At 40.1% G+C, this 18550-nt stretch overlaps 1 protein-coding gene across 4 annotated transcripts in view; it reads right to left on the bottom strand.

The window, feature by feature from the left end:
• Positions 1–18550, bottom strand: part of sorbs2b (sorbin and SH3 domain containing 2b) — a 493304-nt gene that overhangs the window by 80896 nt on the left and 393858 nt on the right. For 2 of the 4 annotated variants that reach the window (XM_048526962.2, XM_048526963.2), the window contains 3 exons: positions 16481–16564; positions 15703–15768; positions 2587–2636 (listed from right to left, as the gene is read on the bottom strand). In XM_048526962.2, the coding sequence (XP_048382919.1) occupies positions 2587–2636; positions 15703–15768; positions 16481–16564 (200 nt within the window). The remainder of the gene's footprint in view (positions 1–2586; positions 2637–15702; positions 15769–16480; positions 16565–18550) is intronic. The other 2 variants (XM_048526965.2, XM_048526964.2) reach the window with 2 other exon arrangements.

Here is an 18550-nt window from a genome sequence, read left to right as displayed (position 1 = left end):
AACAAAACAAATTTTACTTGTGATAAATTTCTAGCAGTAGTACCTGTACTGCTATAAGACATAATAACATGTAGAGCTGGATGACACAGAAGGCCAAGCAGCATCAGAGGAGCAAGAAGGCTGTCGTTTTGGACCTAGACAAAGGGTCTAGGCCCGAAACATCAGCCTTCCTGTTCCTCTGATGCTGTTTGTCCTGCTGTGTTCCTCTAGCTCTACACCTTGTTATCTCAGATTCTCCAGCATCTGCAGTTCCTACTATCTCTGTACCTGTAATGCTGTTTGTTTCCAAGAATTAAACCTGCTGTATTTCAAATTCTCAAAGTGAAGACAGTTAATTTTCTGGCCATAAAAGCCAGCAGCAATCTAAGTAATGAGTATATTTCAGTCTCAGAGACAAGCAATGAATAATAGCAGTTGGGACAATCCACAAAGGTACGAAATACTAACAAGTTCCTGGAGTAACTGCATTAAACCAGCAACCATTTTAAAGCTGAAACATATAAACTGTCCTTTTAAAACTTTGTATCAATTTCTATGGTGTCTAAACATAGACATCCATTCAGAAATAATGATAAACTGTGAAAAAACAAACTTCTCCATGGTTTCCCTGTCAAAAGTAATTACAATCAGCACTTTGTTGCAAATAAAATAAAGTAAATGAACATTGACAGTGTGCAGTGAAAGCAAGAGGTGAATTAAAAGGGACAGAATTCTTGGGAGCCATGATGGTTATCCTTAGGGATTATTAAACTGCTTGTACTCACTGATAAATTAATTAAAAGTTCAATCACAATTATCTATTTGACTTTAGCACAATATTGTCTGTAAATAAGGTTAAGGGTTCATTGCCCAAACGAATGCCACATTCTGTAATAAAAACAGAAGTTGTTGGAAAGAATCATCAGGTCTAACATCATCTGTGGAGAAAGAAACAAGAGTTAAAAGAATCCAACACAACCCCTCTTTAGAGCTTTGGTTGATATTTGATAAATATAATCTGTTATGAGATGTGGAAAAAATAACTTTGGAAGTCAAAACTAAATCTCAGACTATATCAGAAAAATTGGACTCAAAACATTAACTCTTTCTTTCTCCAAAGATGCTGCCATACCTCCTGAATTTGTTCAGCTCTTTCTGTTTTTAGTTCATAATTCCAGCATTTGCAGCATTTTCCTTTTACTACTATCTGTAATATTGATCCAGGCAGCAAGAAACTCGATGATATACAGAGTTATACGAAGGGCTAGGATTCAGTTTAATCACATATAATTAGATGTTTCATATAACAAGGTGTACAGCTATATAAGCACAGGAGGCCAGGCAGCATCAGAGGAGTAAGAAAGCTGACGTGTCGGGTTTGGACCCTCCTTTCCTGAAGAAGGGTCCAGACCCAAAATGTCAGCTTTCCTGCTCCTCTGATGCTGCCTGGCCCGTTGTGTCAATCCAGCTCTACACCTTGTTAACTCAGATTCTCCAGCATTGGCAGTTCCTACCATCTCTAATTAAATGTTTTGTTTTCTTTTACTTATAAATAGCTTGTAGATTTCTATGGTAGCTGTAAATTTTACAATGCTGTATTTGATCAATTTGAGAAAGCATCATGATATTAGTGATCTTTAGCAAAGTTTGTCGGCAAATTTGTTTTAGTTTTCATTCATGTGAATGATGATTAGCAAGTCAAAGAACGTTCAGATATAAGGTCAGCTCAATCATAAAACAAAGATAAGAACAATCAACAGTTTTGTTTAGCAAAGTAAAAAAAGAACTGTTTTCATGTAATTATCAGTCATTCAAGGTGTGAAGGATGGAAGCTTGTGAGAGTGTAGAATCCCATGAAAGTTATAAAGTTTTTTTCAAAGTTCATCAAAGAGAAAAATTAAGAGAATCTTTGCTGGTTACACCTGTAACCAGAGTCTCTAGCACTATACCTCAGACACTGAGTCTGCCAAGATTTGGTAAAGCTCACGAAAGGTTATTTGCAACCATGGAATGGTTTTTAAGAATTTTACAAGAGCTGTCCACGACGAAGGTAAGATAAAGCTTTTATAATCATATACGTATACATTGAAACTCTCTGGTAGAGAATCCAGAGACAATCAAAGTCATACTCCTTAGAGGAAACTGCCTTGCCTTTATTTCCAAAGAAGAAAGTAAGAATAGCCCATATCCCACATTACTTAACAAATAAAATTGTTTCTTTGCTTTTAAAATCTGGATAATGTTCACAAGTTCAACAAATAATATTTCTTCCATTCAGAAACAATAAAAATGCACATCTAATTCTGCAAGCTTACGTTAAACAATTTCCCCATTTTCAAACGGCAAACCATACCTTGCACTGATCAGATAAACCAATTCTACAACCAAACAAATGAAAATTTACTCTAAAGGTTTCTCCTGTACAGTCCAAATCAATGAATAGGCAAAGTTTACTATTAGAATGAAATATCACAGTGTTTACAAAATGTGCAGAATTTCATATAAGCAGCAACAAAAGTTGAAATCAGGGACAGATCATACTCAATATGCATTTAGAACAAAAATGGAACTAAAGGAAGTAAAGCAACATTATCAATTAAGACTCACCTGGAAGGTCTCTCCAATGGTCTATCTATCGAAGTATTATAAAAAGAGGTCTGCAAAAGAAGTAGTTGAAAAGCGAGGATTAGAATTACTACTGACTGAGCAGAAGTCTTTATCTGCAGCCCCATGTTTAGTTTTTTTTAGTGTATTTCTTCTGAGTTTGGCATCCCCAGTGCAATAGCTGGACATAGCTGGATTTACAGAAGGATCTATTACACACATCACCCGAAATATAAACAATAAATAGAAATGTGAAAGTGGGTTGTGGTGTCATAAAGCTTACACGTTTCCTGAAACTGTTTGGAAGGACTGACTAATACTTGTCCCTCGACCAGCCAAATTCTAAATTCCTACTGTGTAAATTTAACTCCAAAACAAATCCATTTTCCTGATTGGCAACTGCGTTTAATTCCCATTATCAATTACCAATTTACACTCTAAAAACTTTAAAAGTGAAAATGCCCTGCCTGACAAACATATTTTTATTTTTACTTCTGAATGTGGGGAGTGGGGGCTGGAGGGGGTTGCACTTTGTAGAGGCTAATTTGCCACCCTTCAATGATGGGAGAATTCTCCAGATTATCCACTCATTAAGAGGGGCCTGGTGACACAGGGTGAGAGTATCGCCCTATCTCAGGCTAATGACCCAATTCAGAGCTGTAGATAGTAGATGTCAAGTTGCAAAACAAATAAGCATTTTTTTTACCAACACTGACTTGAATTCAATACAATCCAGCAGCTTCCAACTAATGACATTAGCGATGAAGTGTTTGAATGCCTAACTCTTGGTGAAAAATGCAGAAAGAGATTTTGGGTGAGTTAGATTTGACACTGTTTAGTTTCCTGGACATACTTGGACAAATTTCCACTTGTCAGGGAGATGAGATGTCAGTGTTGTAGCATGCACTGGAACAGCCTGAAGAGTGGGTCATAACCCTCATTACCCTCCAAGTAGCCCGCCTCCCCATATCTGTTAGAATGAGCTAACCAATGCTTCCCTCATCCCTGTCCTGACTGCAAATCTGCCCTGATCACCCATTTGCCAGCAACAATAGGCAAGGGTCCTCAGTTGTGGCTTCCTGCCACTGGTGTTCTTTCAGACCGGCTAGCTAGAAATCTGACTGGCAGACAGCAATGATTGGAGCTATTGAGTTCTGCATTAACATCAACAGGATCTTCACAATTTGAGTCTCATTCAGTTCTCTTGTTGTTTTCAGCCTCCCCATACCCTTGCCACCTCCCTTTCAACAGAGATGTCCTTGCATTAGTCTCTCATCCTCCAAGGAACTCAACTCCAAATCAGTTTTAGAATGCAAAATCAATTTTGTGGCTGTCATTCACCTGCTGTCCATCACATTGATTGGAAAACATTTAAGCCCCCACTTGCATGCAAGGTAAAGGATACATATCCATCATACAAAAAAACATGGATTCATGAGCTGCACTGTGTAACTAAAACAATAACTATTTAAATCAACATTTTCACTAATTGCCAGCAATCACACGTTCACAGATAAATGCAAAATCAGAAAGTTGCTGTCCAAGATGTCTGCTCTGCCTAAAGCTATCTGCTATTAGTAGCTTGCTGAAAGAATCCCCAGTAAAGATGCATGGAATGGTCTGAAATAATTACCAGACATATACACATTAAATGCACGAGAAAGACTGGACGTGTCCAATGAAATATACCTTCGTTAATGACAGACAACTTTGATAGCAATGAAAATCATCTTTTACAAATGTAGATTTTCATTCTTTCAGATTTTAATTATTATCAAGTTCAGGTTTTCTTAAAATTACTTTATCTTCGTCAATTTTAGTTCACTCTCTCTATGCAGTCTTTCTCTTTTTTTGTTTTCTGTGCCTTAATTGAATTAGTATTCTAATTTACACTTCATGTTCTGATACTGTACTGTTCATTTGTACTTCATGCTGACTTGATGAGATGACAGATGGATTTAACGCCATATGTACAGGTCCCACTTGATCTGCAGATGACATTTTTTGGATAGTTCGCTGAAAGGAACTTTCTGGTCAAAAGTCCTCAGAAGGTCTACAGAAATGCAAGTTGATCTCTTTGAGATAATTAACCAATGAGAACCCCTGTCTTCCTTTCCCCATAGCTCTGCAAATGTTTCCTTTCCAAGTAGATCTCTATTTCCCGTGAGTGCGTCGGACCACATTGATCAGCAACAGCCTAATGTAAAGTAACTGCTCTTTCCTTAACGACTGCAATATTGATAGCAATTGTCATTATTTTGTATTCCACGTAATTTTAATTTCAGTGACACAGTTTCCTCAGTCAAATGAATGAACACAACGCTGTTACAGATTACAACATGAATGGAACAGAACACCTCCTTTTATTTCACTCCAGGACAATAATCCAATCTCTAACCCTGTGTAGTATTTTGCTATTCCTGACAGAATCCAAAGCCATGGTTTGATCCACCTTCCCAATACTAAAAATATCAATTACTGTAGAACAGATCATGACAACTTCTCTAAACATACACTGGTAAAACTGAACCTGTGTGTCCTAAGGCGCTGCTTGGCCTGCTGTGTTCATCCAGCCCCACACTTTGTTATCTCTGTGCCTCCTCATCCTGTTACTTTGCTACATCAGTCATGAGTGTATAATTGTAACATACATATATATCCATTCATATGTTATAAGGAAGGCTACTTTGACCTTTTAAAAATAAACATAGCAGTTACAAATGGCTGCCCAGAAGTGACTTGACTGCGTCTGTTGATTCACTTCAGTCAGAAAGAGGAACCAACCGATAAGCCTTTCTACACCAATCTCAACGGGAGTTAATCAGAATTTGATTAATCCTCAGATTGCACATGGGCCTCTTTGAAGGTGTGAGAATTCAAACTTTTTCCAACAAAAGTTGAAGAAACTGGAAAGACTCACATAAAGAATTCCAGCGTCATTTACTTCACCAGACAATGAGCATTAACACAGTAAGCACCTTAGGTTTCATCTGTATACGATGTATAACCCTAACCCTTAGCCTAACCTTAACTCATTTGAAAACAAAATTTCCTGGGAAGACAACACAGACAGAGTTCTTGCCAAACAGAGAAAGGCTTTGGGAAATCAAGCACAGCAAACCTGTCTGTCTGTTACATACAGACTGCTCTAGCTACTGAGCCCATCTGTAAAAGCAATTTCCAACTATTCAACCACAGAATCTATCACAAATCTGACTTGAAACTTTGAACCCTTCACCTTCAAAAACAGAATCTACAGCCAAATAACTGCACTGACCTGATTTATACCCATAAAAGGATCTTTCATCTGTATCGACTTTTAATCTCTTTATCTGTATTTATCTCATAACTATCACAATTTTGCTTAGTTGTGTGATTATCTAACCCTTGGGGCTAACTGAGTCAAATATATTCACAGCTCACTGAATGTGCTGCAAGCTCATCTGGTGGTTGTGACCTAACAAAATAATTTTAGAACTTCACAATCTCCATGCTTTTAATTTAAAGAAAAAGATTTCATAAGATTTCCTTTGAGATATTCCTTCTTGTTGGAGCATTTCTAATAGTTTATCCCTGATACCTGGGTCTTGAGGCCCTCGTCTGTGGCTTGAGAGACACCTTTACCTTTCATTTTTGCTTCAAGGTGGAGTCACTGAAATGATAGAAACACATCTTGTGCCTGCAGCACAACTTCCATAATGAGTGAGCAGTAAGATACGAGCTGGGCTTACGGTGACCTTTTTTTAAAAGTCTTCTCCATTATAGGATTAAAGGACAGGGCAGGAAAGAAAGCCTCAACACCTTCTGAGATCTCAGGGCATCCGGAAATGTTTCAGTAATCAAAGCATAATCACTAATGTACGAAACCTAGCTGCTAATTTGAGCTTCTGGAAGAAAAAGCAACTCTGCAAAAGATCAAATCTTTCCTACCTTTATGGGTCCCAAAATAATGCACCGAGCAACCTATAGCAAACATCATCCTCGACCTACAAATGCAATCTGACAGAATTTCTCACTGTCCTTCTCTCTAGATGATGAATTCTGGACTCTTCACTCACAGATGTTCTTTGGAATGAATGGTCTGGTGATAGTTTTATCAAGCCACCAATGAAGTCAGTCAGTTATTTTATGCCTGGACTCAGTGTTGGCTAGATCAGTTTTGTCTCGCTGGAGAACATCAAAACTATCAGATTCACTAATGTCCTTTAAAAGGAAATCTGCCACCGTTACCTGGCTTTGACTTGGAATCATAGAATCCCTATAGTGTTGAAGCAGGCCATTAAGCCCACACTGACCTCCTGAAGAACCCCCCTCCTCTGTCTCTGTAACCCTTCATTTGCCATGATTAGTCTACCTAGCCTGCACACCCCTAGACACTATGGGCAATTTAGCATGACCAAACCACCCATCCCACACATCTTTGGACAGCGGGAGGAAACCCACACGGACATGAGGAGAATGTGCAAACTCCACACGGACGGTTGCCCAAGGCTAGAATCGAACTGTGGTCCCTTGTGCTATGAGGCAGTAGTGCTAACCACTGAGCCACCGGGCTGACTTGGTCTGGCCTATGTGTGACTCCAGACCCACAGCAATGTGGTTGAATATTAACTGCACTGTAAGCAATTAGGGACGGCAGTAAGGGCTGGCTAAGGCTGTGGTGCCCACATCCCATGAATGAACAAAAAAAAAACGGCAAGAGATGGGCTCTGTTTTACAAAAGTAACAAATGTTCTTGGACACAATTTGTTACGGTATCCCACTCCTGGAGGCAGGGGACAGGGATGGTGTTAATGGCATGAGTCCTGATGTTGGTGGTACTTCAAATTGAAAAACCCATTTTCATTAATATTAATTCCAATGCCATTATAAAACAATGTCCAACGTTTGCTGGAGGACATGGAAGCGGTAAAAATTAGAACTTGGTTTTTCAATGAAAACACGTAAGCACTTAAGTTGTCAAATGAAAGAACAGCAGAGATGGATCAACAAACGGCAAGGTCATTGTTATTTTGACCACAACTCAGCAGTACAGTGTGTTTTAATTGATGTGGATTGAGAAGGTTATGTTTCTTTAACCTCAATGGTAACATGTTTTCAGAATTAGTGTAGTGAAAGGCCAAGAGTTATTGTTTATTCTTTTAGCACTTTATAGCTTTCATTTCCAGGTACAAGATTATTTATAAGGGTGTAAGGAAGGCTTTGCATTAATGGAGTACCCTGTTGGTCCTGCGGGCACCCCATTAGTCCCATCATGATGGTTTGTAGAAAAAGGCTGAGGCTAAGTTGCACACAGAGCATGTCTTTGTGGATGTGACCATCGTCCATTTGGTTCGCATGACCCAGCCAATGCAGTCACTACTGATTCAAGATATACTCTACCGCAAGTTGGCTACTGGCATGAGACCAACAATTTAGTCATGTCTGTGATCTTCAAAGGACTCCAAGTTGACAGGGAAGTCCTTGTTGATGACCACGTGTCTGGAGACAAGCCATCAGGACAGACGTGGATAAAGCAGATGACAAAAGAGATGGCTGGATGGTGGGAAAGAGAGTCTGCAGGAAGGGAAAATCATCAGTTGATCTTGGGCCAATACTTCATCCAGGCCAGTTGTAAAAGACAGTGTCCCTCAAGTCAGCCTCCTCAGACACAACAGTCATATTGAATTTAGAAGTGAAACACACCGTATGCGCAGTGCATTATCTCCTGAGACAAACAAATGGCATCAATTCGCACTCAGCAACATTCTACAAATAGCAATCAGATAAATGGGCAGATAACCTGTTTTAATGTGTTGATGATTGAGGGACAATGTTAATCAGGACATTGGGAAAACTCCTTCAACTTGCTTCACATTGTGCTATGGAATCTTTTCTGGCCAAGACTGGAGGGTGGATGGGTTTTGTTTAAAATCTCACTAAAGGCTGGTGTCTCTAACACTGCAGCACTCCTAGAGTACTGCACTGAAATGTCAAAAGTACAAACCACCCTCTGTATGAAAAAGTTGCCCCTCATGTCCCTTTTAAAAATGTTTCCTCTCACCTGAAAGATAAGCTCCCCAGTTTTGAACTCCCCTACCCTCGGGAAATGGCCTTCATAGTGATAAGAACATAGAACATAAAACATTACAGCACAGTACAGGCCCTTCGGCCCTCAATGCTGTGCCGACCTGTCATACCGATCTGAAGCCCATCTAACCTACACTATTCCATGTACGTCCATATGCTTGTCCAATGACGACTTAAATGTACCTAAAGTTGGCGAATCTACTACTGTTGCAGGCAAAGCGTTCCATTCCCTTACTACTCTCTGAGTAAAGAAACTACCTCTGACATCTGTCCTACATCTTTCACACCTCAATTTAAAGCTACGCCCCCTCGTGCTCGTCGTCACCATCCTAGGAAAAAGGCTCTCCCTATCCACCCTATCTAACCCTCTGATTATTTTATATGTTTCAATTAAGTCACCTCTCAACCTTCTTCTCTCTAATGAAAACAGCCTCAAGTCCCTCAGCCTTTCCTCGTAAGACGTTCCCTCCATACCAGGCAACATCCTAGTAAATCTCCTCTGCACCCTTTCCAAAGCTTGCACGTCCTTCTTATAATGCGGTGACCAGAACTGTACACAATACTCCAAGTGCGGCCGCACCAGAGTTTTGTACAGCTTCACCATAACCTCTTGGTTCTGGAACTCGATCCCTCTAATAATAAAAGCTAAAACACTGTATGCCTTCTTAACAGCCCTGTCAACCTGGGTGGCAACTTTCAAGGATCTGTGTACATGGACACCAAGATCTCTCTACTCATCTATACTGCTAAGAATCTTACCATTAGCCCTGTACTTTGCCTTCTGGTTACTCCTACCAAAGTGCATCACCTCCTCACACTTGTCTGCATTAAACTCCATTTGCCACCTCTCAGCCCAGCTCTACAGCTTATCTATGTCTCTCTGCAACCTACAGCATCCTCCGTCACTATCCACAACTCCACCGACCTTAGTGTAGTCTGCAAATTTACTAAGCCATCCTTCTACGCCCTCATCCAGGTCATTTATAAAAATGACAAACAGCAGTGGACCCAACACCGACCCTTGCGGTACACCACTAGTAACTGGTCTCTAGGATGAACATTTCCCATCAACTACCACCCTCTGTCTTCTTTCAGCAAGCCAATTTCCGATCCAAACTGCTATATCTCCCACAATTGCATTCCTCCACATTTTGTACAAGAAGATAAGAGAGAAACAGAACATCACAGAGGCTAAAGAGAGAGAGCAGAGAACTAAACACAACGATATGGAGAAACAGAACAGGACTGACACACAAACAGCATCAAGACACTGACAGGCCAAGTAAAACAAAAATTCCTTTCTCTATTTGTGAAAATACGCTGATGGAGATTCCACGATAAACAGTGAAAGTCTTCAACCGAAGATGTTTGTGATGCTACTTCTATTTGGATTTATTAGTTCAATGTTCCCCACTGCCTAATTGTGACAAATTGCTCCGAGCAGCTTTTGTTCAATTTAACATTCAGTAATTTTGCACAATTAGTAAATTTGAACATCACTTGCCTCCACATTGACAAGGTTTACTTCAGGAAGTAAATTAATTAGATCTCAATTTACCATGAAGAGTTTAATTAACCCAAAACTGAGCACTCCATTATTGTCTCAGCATAAATAAATTAGTGTCACTGGGTTCTGGAATCTTAATTTACTTGGGCATTGTGAGTAATCTGTGTAGAGCGAATGAGCCTTGTATTACAATGCTGTAGTTTAACAATAATCTGCATACGTAAACCCCTTCTGGAATTCGCAATTGGAAACTTTCACACTCAAAAGACAGCTGGTATGGAAAAAAGGGTGGAGAGGCGGTGAGTTGAAAAGGAAAAGACAAAATAGTACGGCATCCCTTCAATACAAACCACAATTACATTAAAAGCTGCAGCATGTGGTTAGCAGTGATTCATAGAATTGAAATAGCACATGAGACTCTCTCGTATGTGATCATTAGAGAATAAAGCACGTGTCAGGAACAGCAAAACAAAAATCACCAGGTCCAAGATCCACCGTCCCAACTTACCTTGTATTTAACTTTAGAGATCTTTGGAATTTTCTCCCCTGAGGGTTGTGCATGCAACATCATCAAATATATTTAAGACTGATGTCATGGACAAAGGAATTATCTCATTATAGACTAGTGTAAAGAAAAATGAAAGGGACTGGAATTGAACACAAAATGTTCAAAAAATGGCTGCCAAAAATCACCTGACCGGACAGCTCCCAGCTTTAAATGGGCTGTTGAGGGATATCTCCACACGTAGAGTCACAGAGATGTACAGCAGGGAAACAGACCCTTCGGTCCAACTCGTCCATGCCGGCCAGATATCACAAATTAGTCTAGTCCCATTTACTAGCATTTGGCCCATTTTGCTCTAAACATTTCATATTCATGTACCCATCCAGATGCCTTTTAAATATGGTTATTGTACTAGCCTCCCCTACTTCATCTGACAGCTCTATGCTTTGCGTGAAAAAGTTGCCCCTCAGGTCCCTTTAAAATCTTTCCCTTCTCGCCTTAAACCTTTGCCCTCCGGTTTTGGACTCCCCTACCCTGGGAAAAAAGACCTTGGCTATTCATCCCATTCATGCTCCTCATGATTTTATAAACCTCTACAAGATCACCCCTCAACCTCCAGCACTCCACTGAAAATAGCCCCAGCCTATTCAATCGTTCCCTACAGCTCAAACCCTGCAAACACAGCGACATCCTTGCAAATCTTTTCAAGTGTCACAACATCTTTCCATTAGCAGAGAGACAAGAATTGAACACAGTATTCCAAAAATGGCCTAACCAACGTCCTGCAGAGCCGCAACATGACGTCCTAAATCCTACACTCAATGTACTGACCAATTAAAGCAAGCATACGAAGCCATGCAGTCTCTAGTTTGTATATACCCGCAAAGCTGTTAGCAATGGTATTCTAGGGTTCTGACACAGGGAAGGAGCAGAAATGGTGATATTGTGCCAAGGCAGGGTAGCATGCAGCTTTTGTGCTAGATATTAACTAGCAGAGAGATAGTCCCCAACTTCCACTAACTCCAGTTTTGCTAGGGCTTGTCAATGTTATATTTGCTTGAATGGAGCCTTGATGTAAAGGGCTGTCACTCTCACTTCACCTCTGGAATTCAGCTCTTTTGTCCATGTTTGAACCAAGGTCAGGAGTTCAAGAGGCCAAGGTAATGAGATCAAACGCCGAGTGGCCCGGGCAGAACCCAAACTGGGTGTCAAGGAGCAGGTTATTACTAAACAGATGCTGACTGATAGCATTGTTGATGCAATGTTCCACCACTTTACTGATGATCGAGAGTAGACTGATGGCATGGTAACTGGCCAGTTGAAACTTGTCCTGCTTTTGGTGGCCAAGACAATTTTTCACATTGTCAGATAGGTGCCAGTGCTGTAGCAATGATTGAGGACATGGTAAGGTAGGGAAGGCAGGACTTCAGTACAATTGTGGAAATGTTGATGTGGCCCACAGCCTTTGCAGTATCCCGTGACTTTAGCCGTTTCTTGATATGATTGGCTGAAGACTTGCATCTGTGTTAATGAGGACCTGTGGGGGATGCTGAGATGGATCACCTACTTGATTGTTGCAAATGCTTCAGCCTTACCTTTTGCACTGATATGCTGGGCTCTTCCATCATTGAGAATAGGATATATGTGGAGCCTCTTCCTCCTCCACTGAGTTGTTCATCAGTCTGCCACTAGTTTATGACTCAATATGGCAAGACTGCAGAATTTAGATCCGATCCACTGGCTCTGGAATTGCTTAGCTTTGCCTATCAGATCCTATTTCTACTGTTTTCCATGCAAGTACTCCTGTTTAGTAGCTCCACCAGGTTGACACCGCAATTTCAGGTAAGGCACAGTGCTGCTCCTGGCACCATTTAGTGAACCAGACTTAAAGAGAAAATTCTTCATCTGACGAAGGATCACTGGACTCAAAACATTAACTCTGTTTTTCTCTCTACAGATGCTGCCAGACCTGCTGAGTCTCCCCAGCATTAGCTATTTTTCTTTCAGATTTCCACCACCCACAGCTCTTAGTTTTATTTCATTGATCCCTGACTTGATGGTAATGGTTGGGTGGGGTGTAAGTCAAGCCATGATTTTGCTGGAGTACAATTCTGCTGCTGTTGATGGCTCATAGTGCCTCCTGGATGCCCAGTTTGAATTGCTAGATCTATGTGAAGTCTGTCTGATTTAGCACAGTGATAGTGTCATGTAGCATCCTCAGTGTGGAGGCAAGGCTTCATCTCTTTAAGGACTGCGTGTATTCACTCCCAACAATGTCTTGGACATACTGGGGAGAGCAAAGTCGGGTACAATTTTGCCTCTTGTTGGTTCCCTCACTGCTCACTGCAGACCCAGCCAAATGGCTGTGTCCTTTAGGACTCGACCAGTTTGGTGGTTCTGCCAAACCACACGTAATGGAAACATCAGGTGGTCATGACACTGAGATTGACAGATTTTGGGTTCCTCTGGCAGTCAGTAAGTATGTAGAATCAGTAGGATATTGGAGGTGACTATTAGCCACAATCAAACTGAACGGCACAGTACTTCAATGGGCAGTATGGTTTATTCTTGGTTTTATTTTCTCATGCAACTTGTTCACGGTTCAGTGAGACCCAATAGTTTCCAACTTCAGAAAAAGCAACATTCAGTGTTCTAGGAAAGGCTAAACTTTGATCAATTTATTTTGAATATTTACTCCCATTGGGTGTATTTATTCCTTCTTTTTACTGGATTTTATTCATTTCCCTCTCAATGAAGCATAGAGTATGGTCTGCTCTGTAGTCTTTTTCTTAGATATTGTTGGTCCTGGTAAGTGACTCATAATGTCCTTAAGAATGGTGTTCTATGATTTTTACCCAGTGACAGTGAAGGAACAGCAATATATTTCCAAGTCAGGATGGTCAGTGGCTTGGAGGGGAACTTGCAGGTGGTTGTGTTCCCAAGTAGCTGCTGCCCTCATCCTTCTAGAGGGAAGTGGTCATGGGTTTGGAAGGTGCTGTCTGAGGTTCTTTGGTGAATTTTTGCAGTGCATCTTGTAGATAGTACACACTGCTGCTACTGTGCATCAGTAGCAGAGGGAATGAGTGTTTGTGAATGCAGTGTCAATCAAGATGCTGTTTTATCCCAGATAGTATCAGGCTTCCTGAGTATTGTTGGAGTACCACTCATCCAGGCAAGTGACAAGAATTCTATCATAATCCTAACTTGTGTCTTGTGGATTGTGGGCATGCTTTAGGGATTTAGATGTTGAGTAACTTGCTACAGTATTACTAGCCTCTGACTTGCTGTTGTATCTACTGTATTTATATGGTGAGTTCAGTTTGAGCTCCTGGTAACTGGTGATCCTCAGGATGTTGATAGTGGGGAATTTAGTGGTGCAAATGTTATCAAATATCAATTGGCAATGGTTAAATTCTCTCTTGTTGGAGATGGTAATTACCTGACACTTGAGTGACATGAATGTTACTTGCCACTTGTCAGTTCAAGCCTGGATATTGTCCAGATTGCTGCACTTGAACATAGACTGCTTCAGTATCTGAGGAATCATCAATGGTACTGAATATTGTCTAGTCATCGGTGAAAATCCATCCCTTCGACCTTATATTGGAGGGAAAGTCACTGATGAAACAGTTAAAGATGGTTGGACCTAGGACACTACCCTGAGGAACTCCTGCAGAGACGTCCTGAAGCTGAGATAGCCAACCTCCAACAATCACAACCCTCTTCCTACATGCTAGATAGGACTTCAATCAGGGGGGAATTTATTCTCTAACTCCCACTGACTCCGAGTTTTGTTAAAGTTCAGCTGTTTTTTCCACAAGGCTCCACTGAAGTCGGGAGATAAGTGACTGTGGTAGAACTAAATTAAGTGTTGAGAAGCAGGTTATTGCTGAGCAAGTGTTGCTCAAAAAGCACAGTTGAGTATCTTTCCATCACTTTACTAATGATATTGAATAGATTGATAGGATGTTAATTGACCAAGTTGGATTTGTTCTGCTTTTTGAGTGTGGGGCAATTTTACCTAAGCAATTTCTCACACTGTCAGGTAGATGTAGATACTAGAACAGCTGGGCCAGGGTTTTGGCAAGCTCTGCAACACAAATCTTCAGTACGGTTAGGGGAATGATGTCAGGACCCATAGCTTTTGCAGCATTAACAACCTGAGGCGTGAAAGCAAAAGCAGAGTAGATTACACTATGAGGTCATTCTTCTTGCGTCATGTAATCCTGTTGTGAGCTGAATTCCTGAGAAGGAAAGATACAGAAGGGAAGTTTTAAAGTGGGCCTCCAATGCACAGGTCTATGCCTCTCTACTGATCTTTCCCCCACTGCCTTCTGCCTTGTAACCATAGAGGACACTTCCTACTTCCTGATGCTTACCAGAGGCTTGCTGCACTTCCTGTCACCAACAACCCTAGTACACTCACTAACTGCTGTTAGTGGGGGCTGTCCACACAGGTCCCCAATTAATGCCTGCTGCTTCCCCATTATTTAGTCTGGTCGATTGCCAGACAGGAGTTTGAATGGACTAAATTAAATGATATCTTATAAATATTCGAAGAGCCTCTACATTCTTGAATTTGTCAGTTCGTCCTATAAAAATCCAGGCTTCTCTCGACTATCAGTGCAGCAACTTAATCACTGCATTACTGCAGCTTCATGCTTGATTCCTGAATTGAAGCTTGAATCACGTGTCAAAATCACAAGGCAATTTGCCATGATTATAGGCAATAATACGGTTGTGGCTGGTTAAAAGATCTGCACGACACTCTTCAGTACGTGCTCAATTATCATGAGAAGATTAACGCTTTAGTTAAAATTGCAGACCGATTATTGTAATTCACACGCCCTCAGCATTTCTCGAAATGTATCAGCAACTACATACCAGACAGGAATGACAAAAGGACCTCCACCACTGTGTGATTGCAATTGCTTAATGAATTGAAGATCCGCACATGCCGTTGATCAGGGTGGTCATGATCAGGGTGAAGACATGAATGATTTGATGGCACAGTACTGCATAAAGAATCAGTAGTTACCTTTATATTCTCAGCCGAAACATGGGCAGAACTTTCCGGCAGATAATCCAAAAGCTTTTTGGGAGGCTGATGGCAACACAGGCAGAGGTGGAGAGTTGCGCAGAGGACAGTCAAATGGGACACAACACATGAAAAAAGTGACATGGTTAAAAAGCTCAGGTGCCAAATGCAACACTTGGCATCATATAAACACAGAAATACCAACAGAGTGAAAATGATGAGGCAAAGTGGACATGATAATACGGCTTTCTACAGAGAGGTCCTGGACTAAATAAAGGTGACAGCTGACAATTTTTGTTTTGCAGATGTCAGCTATCATTTGGCTAAATGATGAAAATAACTCAAATTATGGTTACAGTAATTGATTGAAAAAGCGCCATTAATTAATACCAGGCTAACAGGCTACGTGGTAATAAGAATAAACGCAAATGTGCAAACTATTTAAGATAAACAGCAAATTAAATATGGTGTCTTGCATCAACAGCTTGGGTAGAGCTACAATTTAACACTTTAATAAATTCATCCTTGACTATTCTAAACTGTAATTCAGTGGATCGAGACAAATCAACTGGAAGCAACAATTCCAACCTAAAAAAACCTGACCCCGAATCTACAACCTGTCGTTCACTAAATACAAGTGCTACAAATTAGTGATTGGCTTTAACACGGCAATCATTCTTTTCACAGTGAATACACACTGCTGATTTGCAATGAACTGCAATTATGAATATCTAGATTACTAATACTGCTCAAATCACATCACACTAGCCTCACTTACCGGGTGTCCAAATTCCAGTTCTGAAAAGAATTTATACCAGGGTTCGTTTTCTAAATCTATTTCATCTGGGGTTATTCGCCCACCCTGAAGCAGAAGTGAAAGTAAAAAAGGGAGAGGAAAGAGGCAAACTAAACAAAATGGGAATGTTCAATCACATCAACTCAAAATTCCACTTACTGAAGCAAGATAAAAAGCAAAATTAAGTTATGGTTAAAAGTAGTGGGAGATAAAGAATGCCATTTGAGACTAAAGTATTAAAGGGAGATTTTTCTTTTTAAGTGGTTACTCATCTCACACTGTAAAGGTATCATTCAGTGCTTTTTATTTCTGTTGAGCACCTTTGTATCCATTTAAAAAGCAGACAACGATTGGGCACAATGGCTTAAATCCCTTGTATCTAATGTCCAGGAATCAGCAGAATTTCTCACAAGCACAAGCAGCAGAGGGCAGCAAATACACAAGACATTCCTGACAGCACAGATGACATGAGAGGTGCTGCTTTCTTGCAAAGGTACAAACAGAACGACTAATTAAATCTACTGAAATATACAACAAACCCATCATCAATGAATAAGTTATAAACAACTAAGCGACCCTGTATGTTTATAAAACACCTTTTGAATTCAATAATTTCCACACTGTTTATTAAAGTTGTTCAACTTACAGATGCCTTTGAAGAAAACTGAAGTACTTAATATAAAATAAATAAAACTTTAGATTAGTGCTGTCAAAAAGGTTCTGTTCAATGTGAAGTTTTGAAGAGATATGTTCTTGATAAATGCACTAGGATAAATATTAGTAAGTTAATCTGCCAATACAAAGACAACATGGGAGTAGCTGTGCTTAGGTTAAATCTCACTTGTAAAAGGGCCATGCATCAGAAAGACTTCCACTGACACACACTGAGCTCACACAAGTTCTTCTTAACAAAGAAACTGCAGAAATTAGATACTGAACGGATTTCTTTTGGAGAAAGTTAAGATATTTACAACTGTCTACATCAATATCCCTATATTCAAAATAAACCATTCTTTTTCAAGTGTGTTGACTGCAAATCCAAGAATTTTTTTTGCCAAACCCTAAATGACCGGCATTCTAAGTGACTGCAGTGACTGTGCTTTACTAAGAATCGCTCAACAATAAGTTTATTATTTATAGCTGGTGTAAGGTAATATGTGATTACAATCATGCAGTTGATCTTGTGACCAGCATGCACCCCTTGGGTTTGGAACCCTTCATCAGGACCTTCACCCTGACCCAATACATCGATTCTCCTGCTCATCTGATGCTGCCTGACCTGATGTGTTCTTTTAGCTCCATACTGTATTGACTAAGTAAATTCTTTGCAACTTAAACTGCACCTGAAAACCGACTGGTTTTATTTTCTTCCTCCCACGGCAACTAACCTACAGGATAGTTTGATCCACAGGAACATAGCTACTGAGGAACACACAGGGATATATTGGTAGCAGTGTCAGATCTGTATGTTTTCCCCTATTCTGGTTGGTTGAAAACTTTTTCTTTGAAATTTTAATTTGAATGACAGATATGTGAATTGGAGGAGTGGGGAACATTCATGTTAGAAAAAACCAGATAAATTAATTAGTGCTTCAGAAAAACCTTAGATTTTAGTGCCTTGTAGGAGGAAGGTCAAGAGTAGGCATTTCTTAAGTAGTAGGGGAGATTTAATTAAAAGAATCAGTGCACTGATAAAGTGAAAAGGGTAGGAGGCAAATAATCTTAGATGTGGATGGTATGAAAGCAATTTTGTTTTTGTATGCAATCCAACTAAAAAATGTTTTGCTTAAAATGTTATCCTTATGAGCTTATTTGTCCCATAAATCTCTAATAAGTTTTGACTTGATTATCTGCAAAGGGCTTTGAACTAGAATGCGCATAACTAGACAAAACACACACACAAAGGACTGTTATACTTGACCCCTAGTTGTTCTGAACTTCCGGCATTTATACTCACGTTGAGAGATGCGGAATTTGCCTTTTTTGGTGCCATTGATTGTTTAACAAGGCAGAAAGCAGAAAGAAAATCTATGATCAGATCTCAGCATTTTT

Source organism: Stegostoma tigrinum, chromosome 3, assembly GCF_030684315.1.
Source record: "Stegostoma tigrinum isolate sSteTig4 chromosome 3, sSteTig4.hap1, whole genome shotgun sequence".
NCBI lineage: Eukaryota > Metazoa > Chordata > Chondrichthyes > Orectolobiformes > Stegostomatidae > Stegostoma > Stegostoma tigrinum.
The sequence above is the reverse complement of the archived record's forward strand: the minus strand, read 5'-3'. Positions and strand labels throughout refer to the sequence as shown.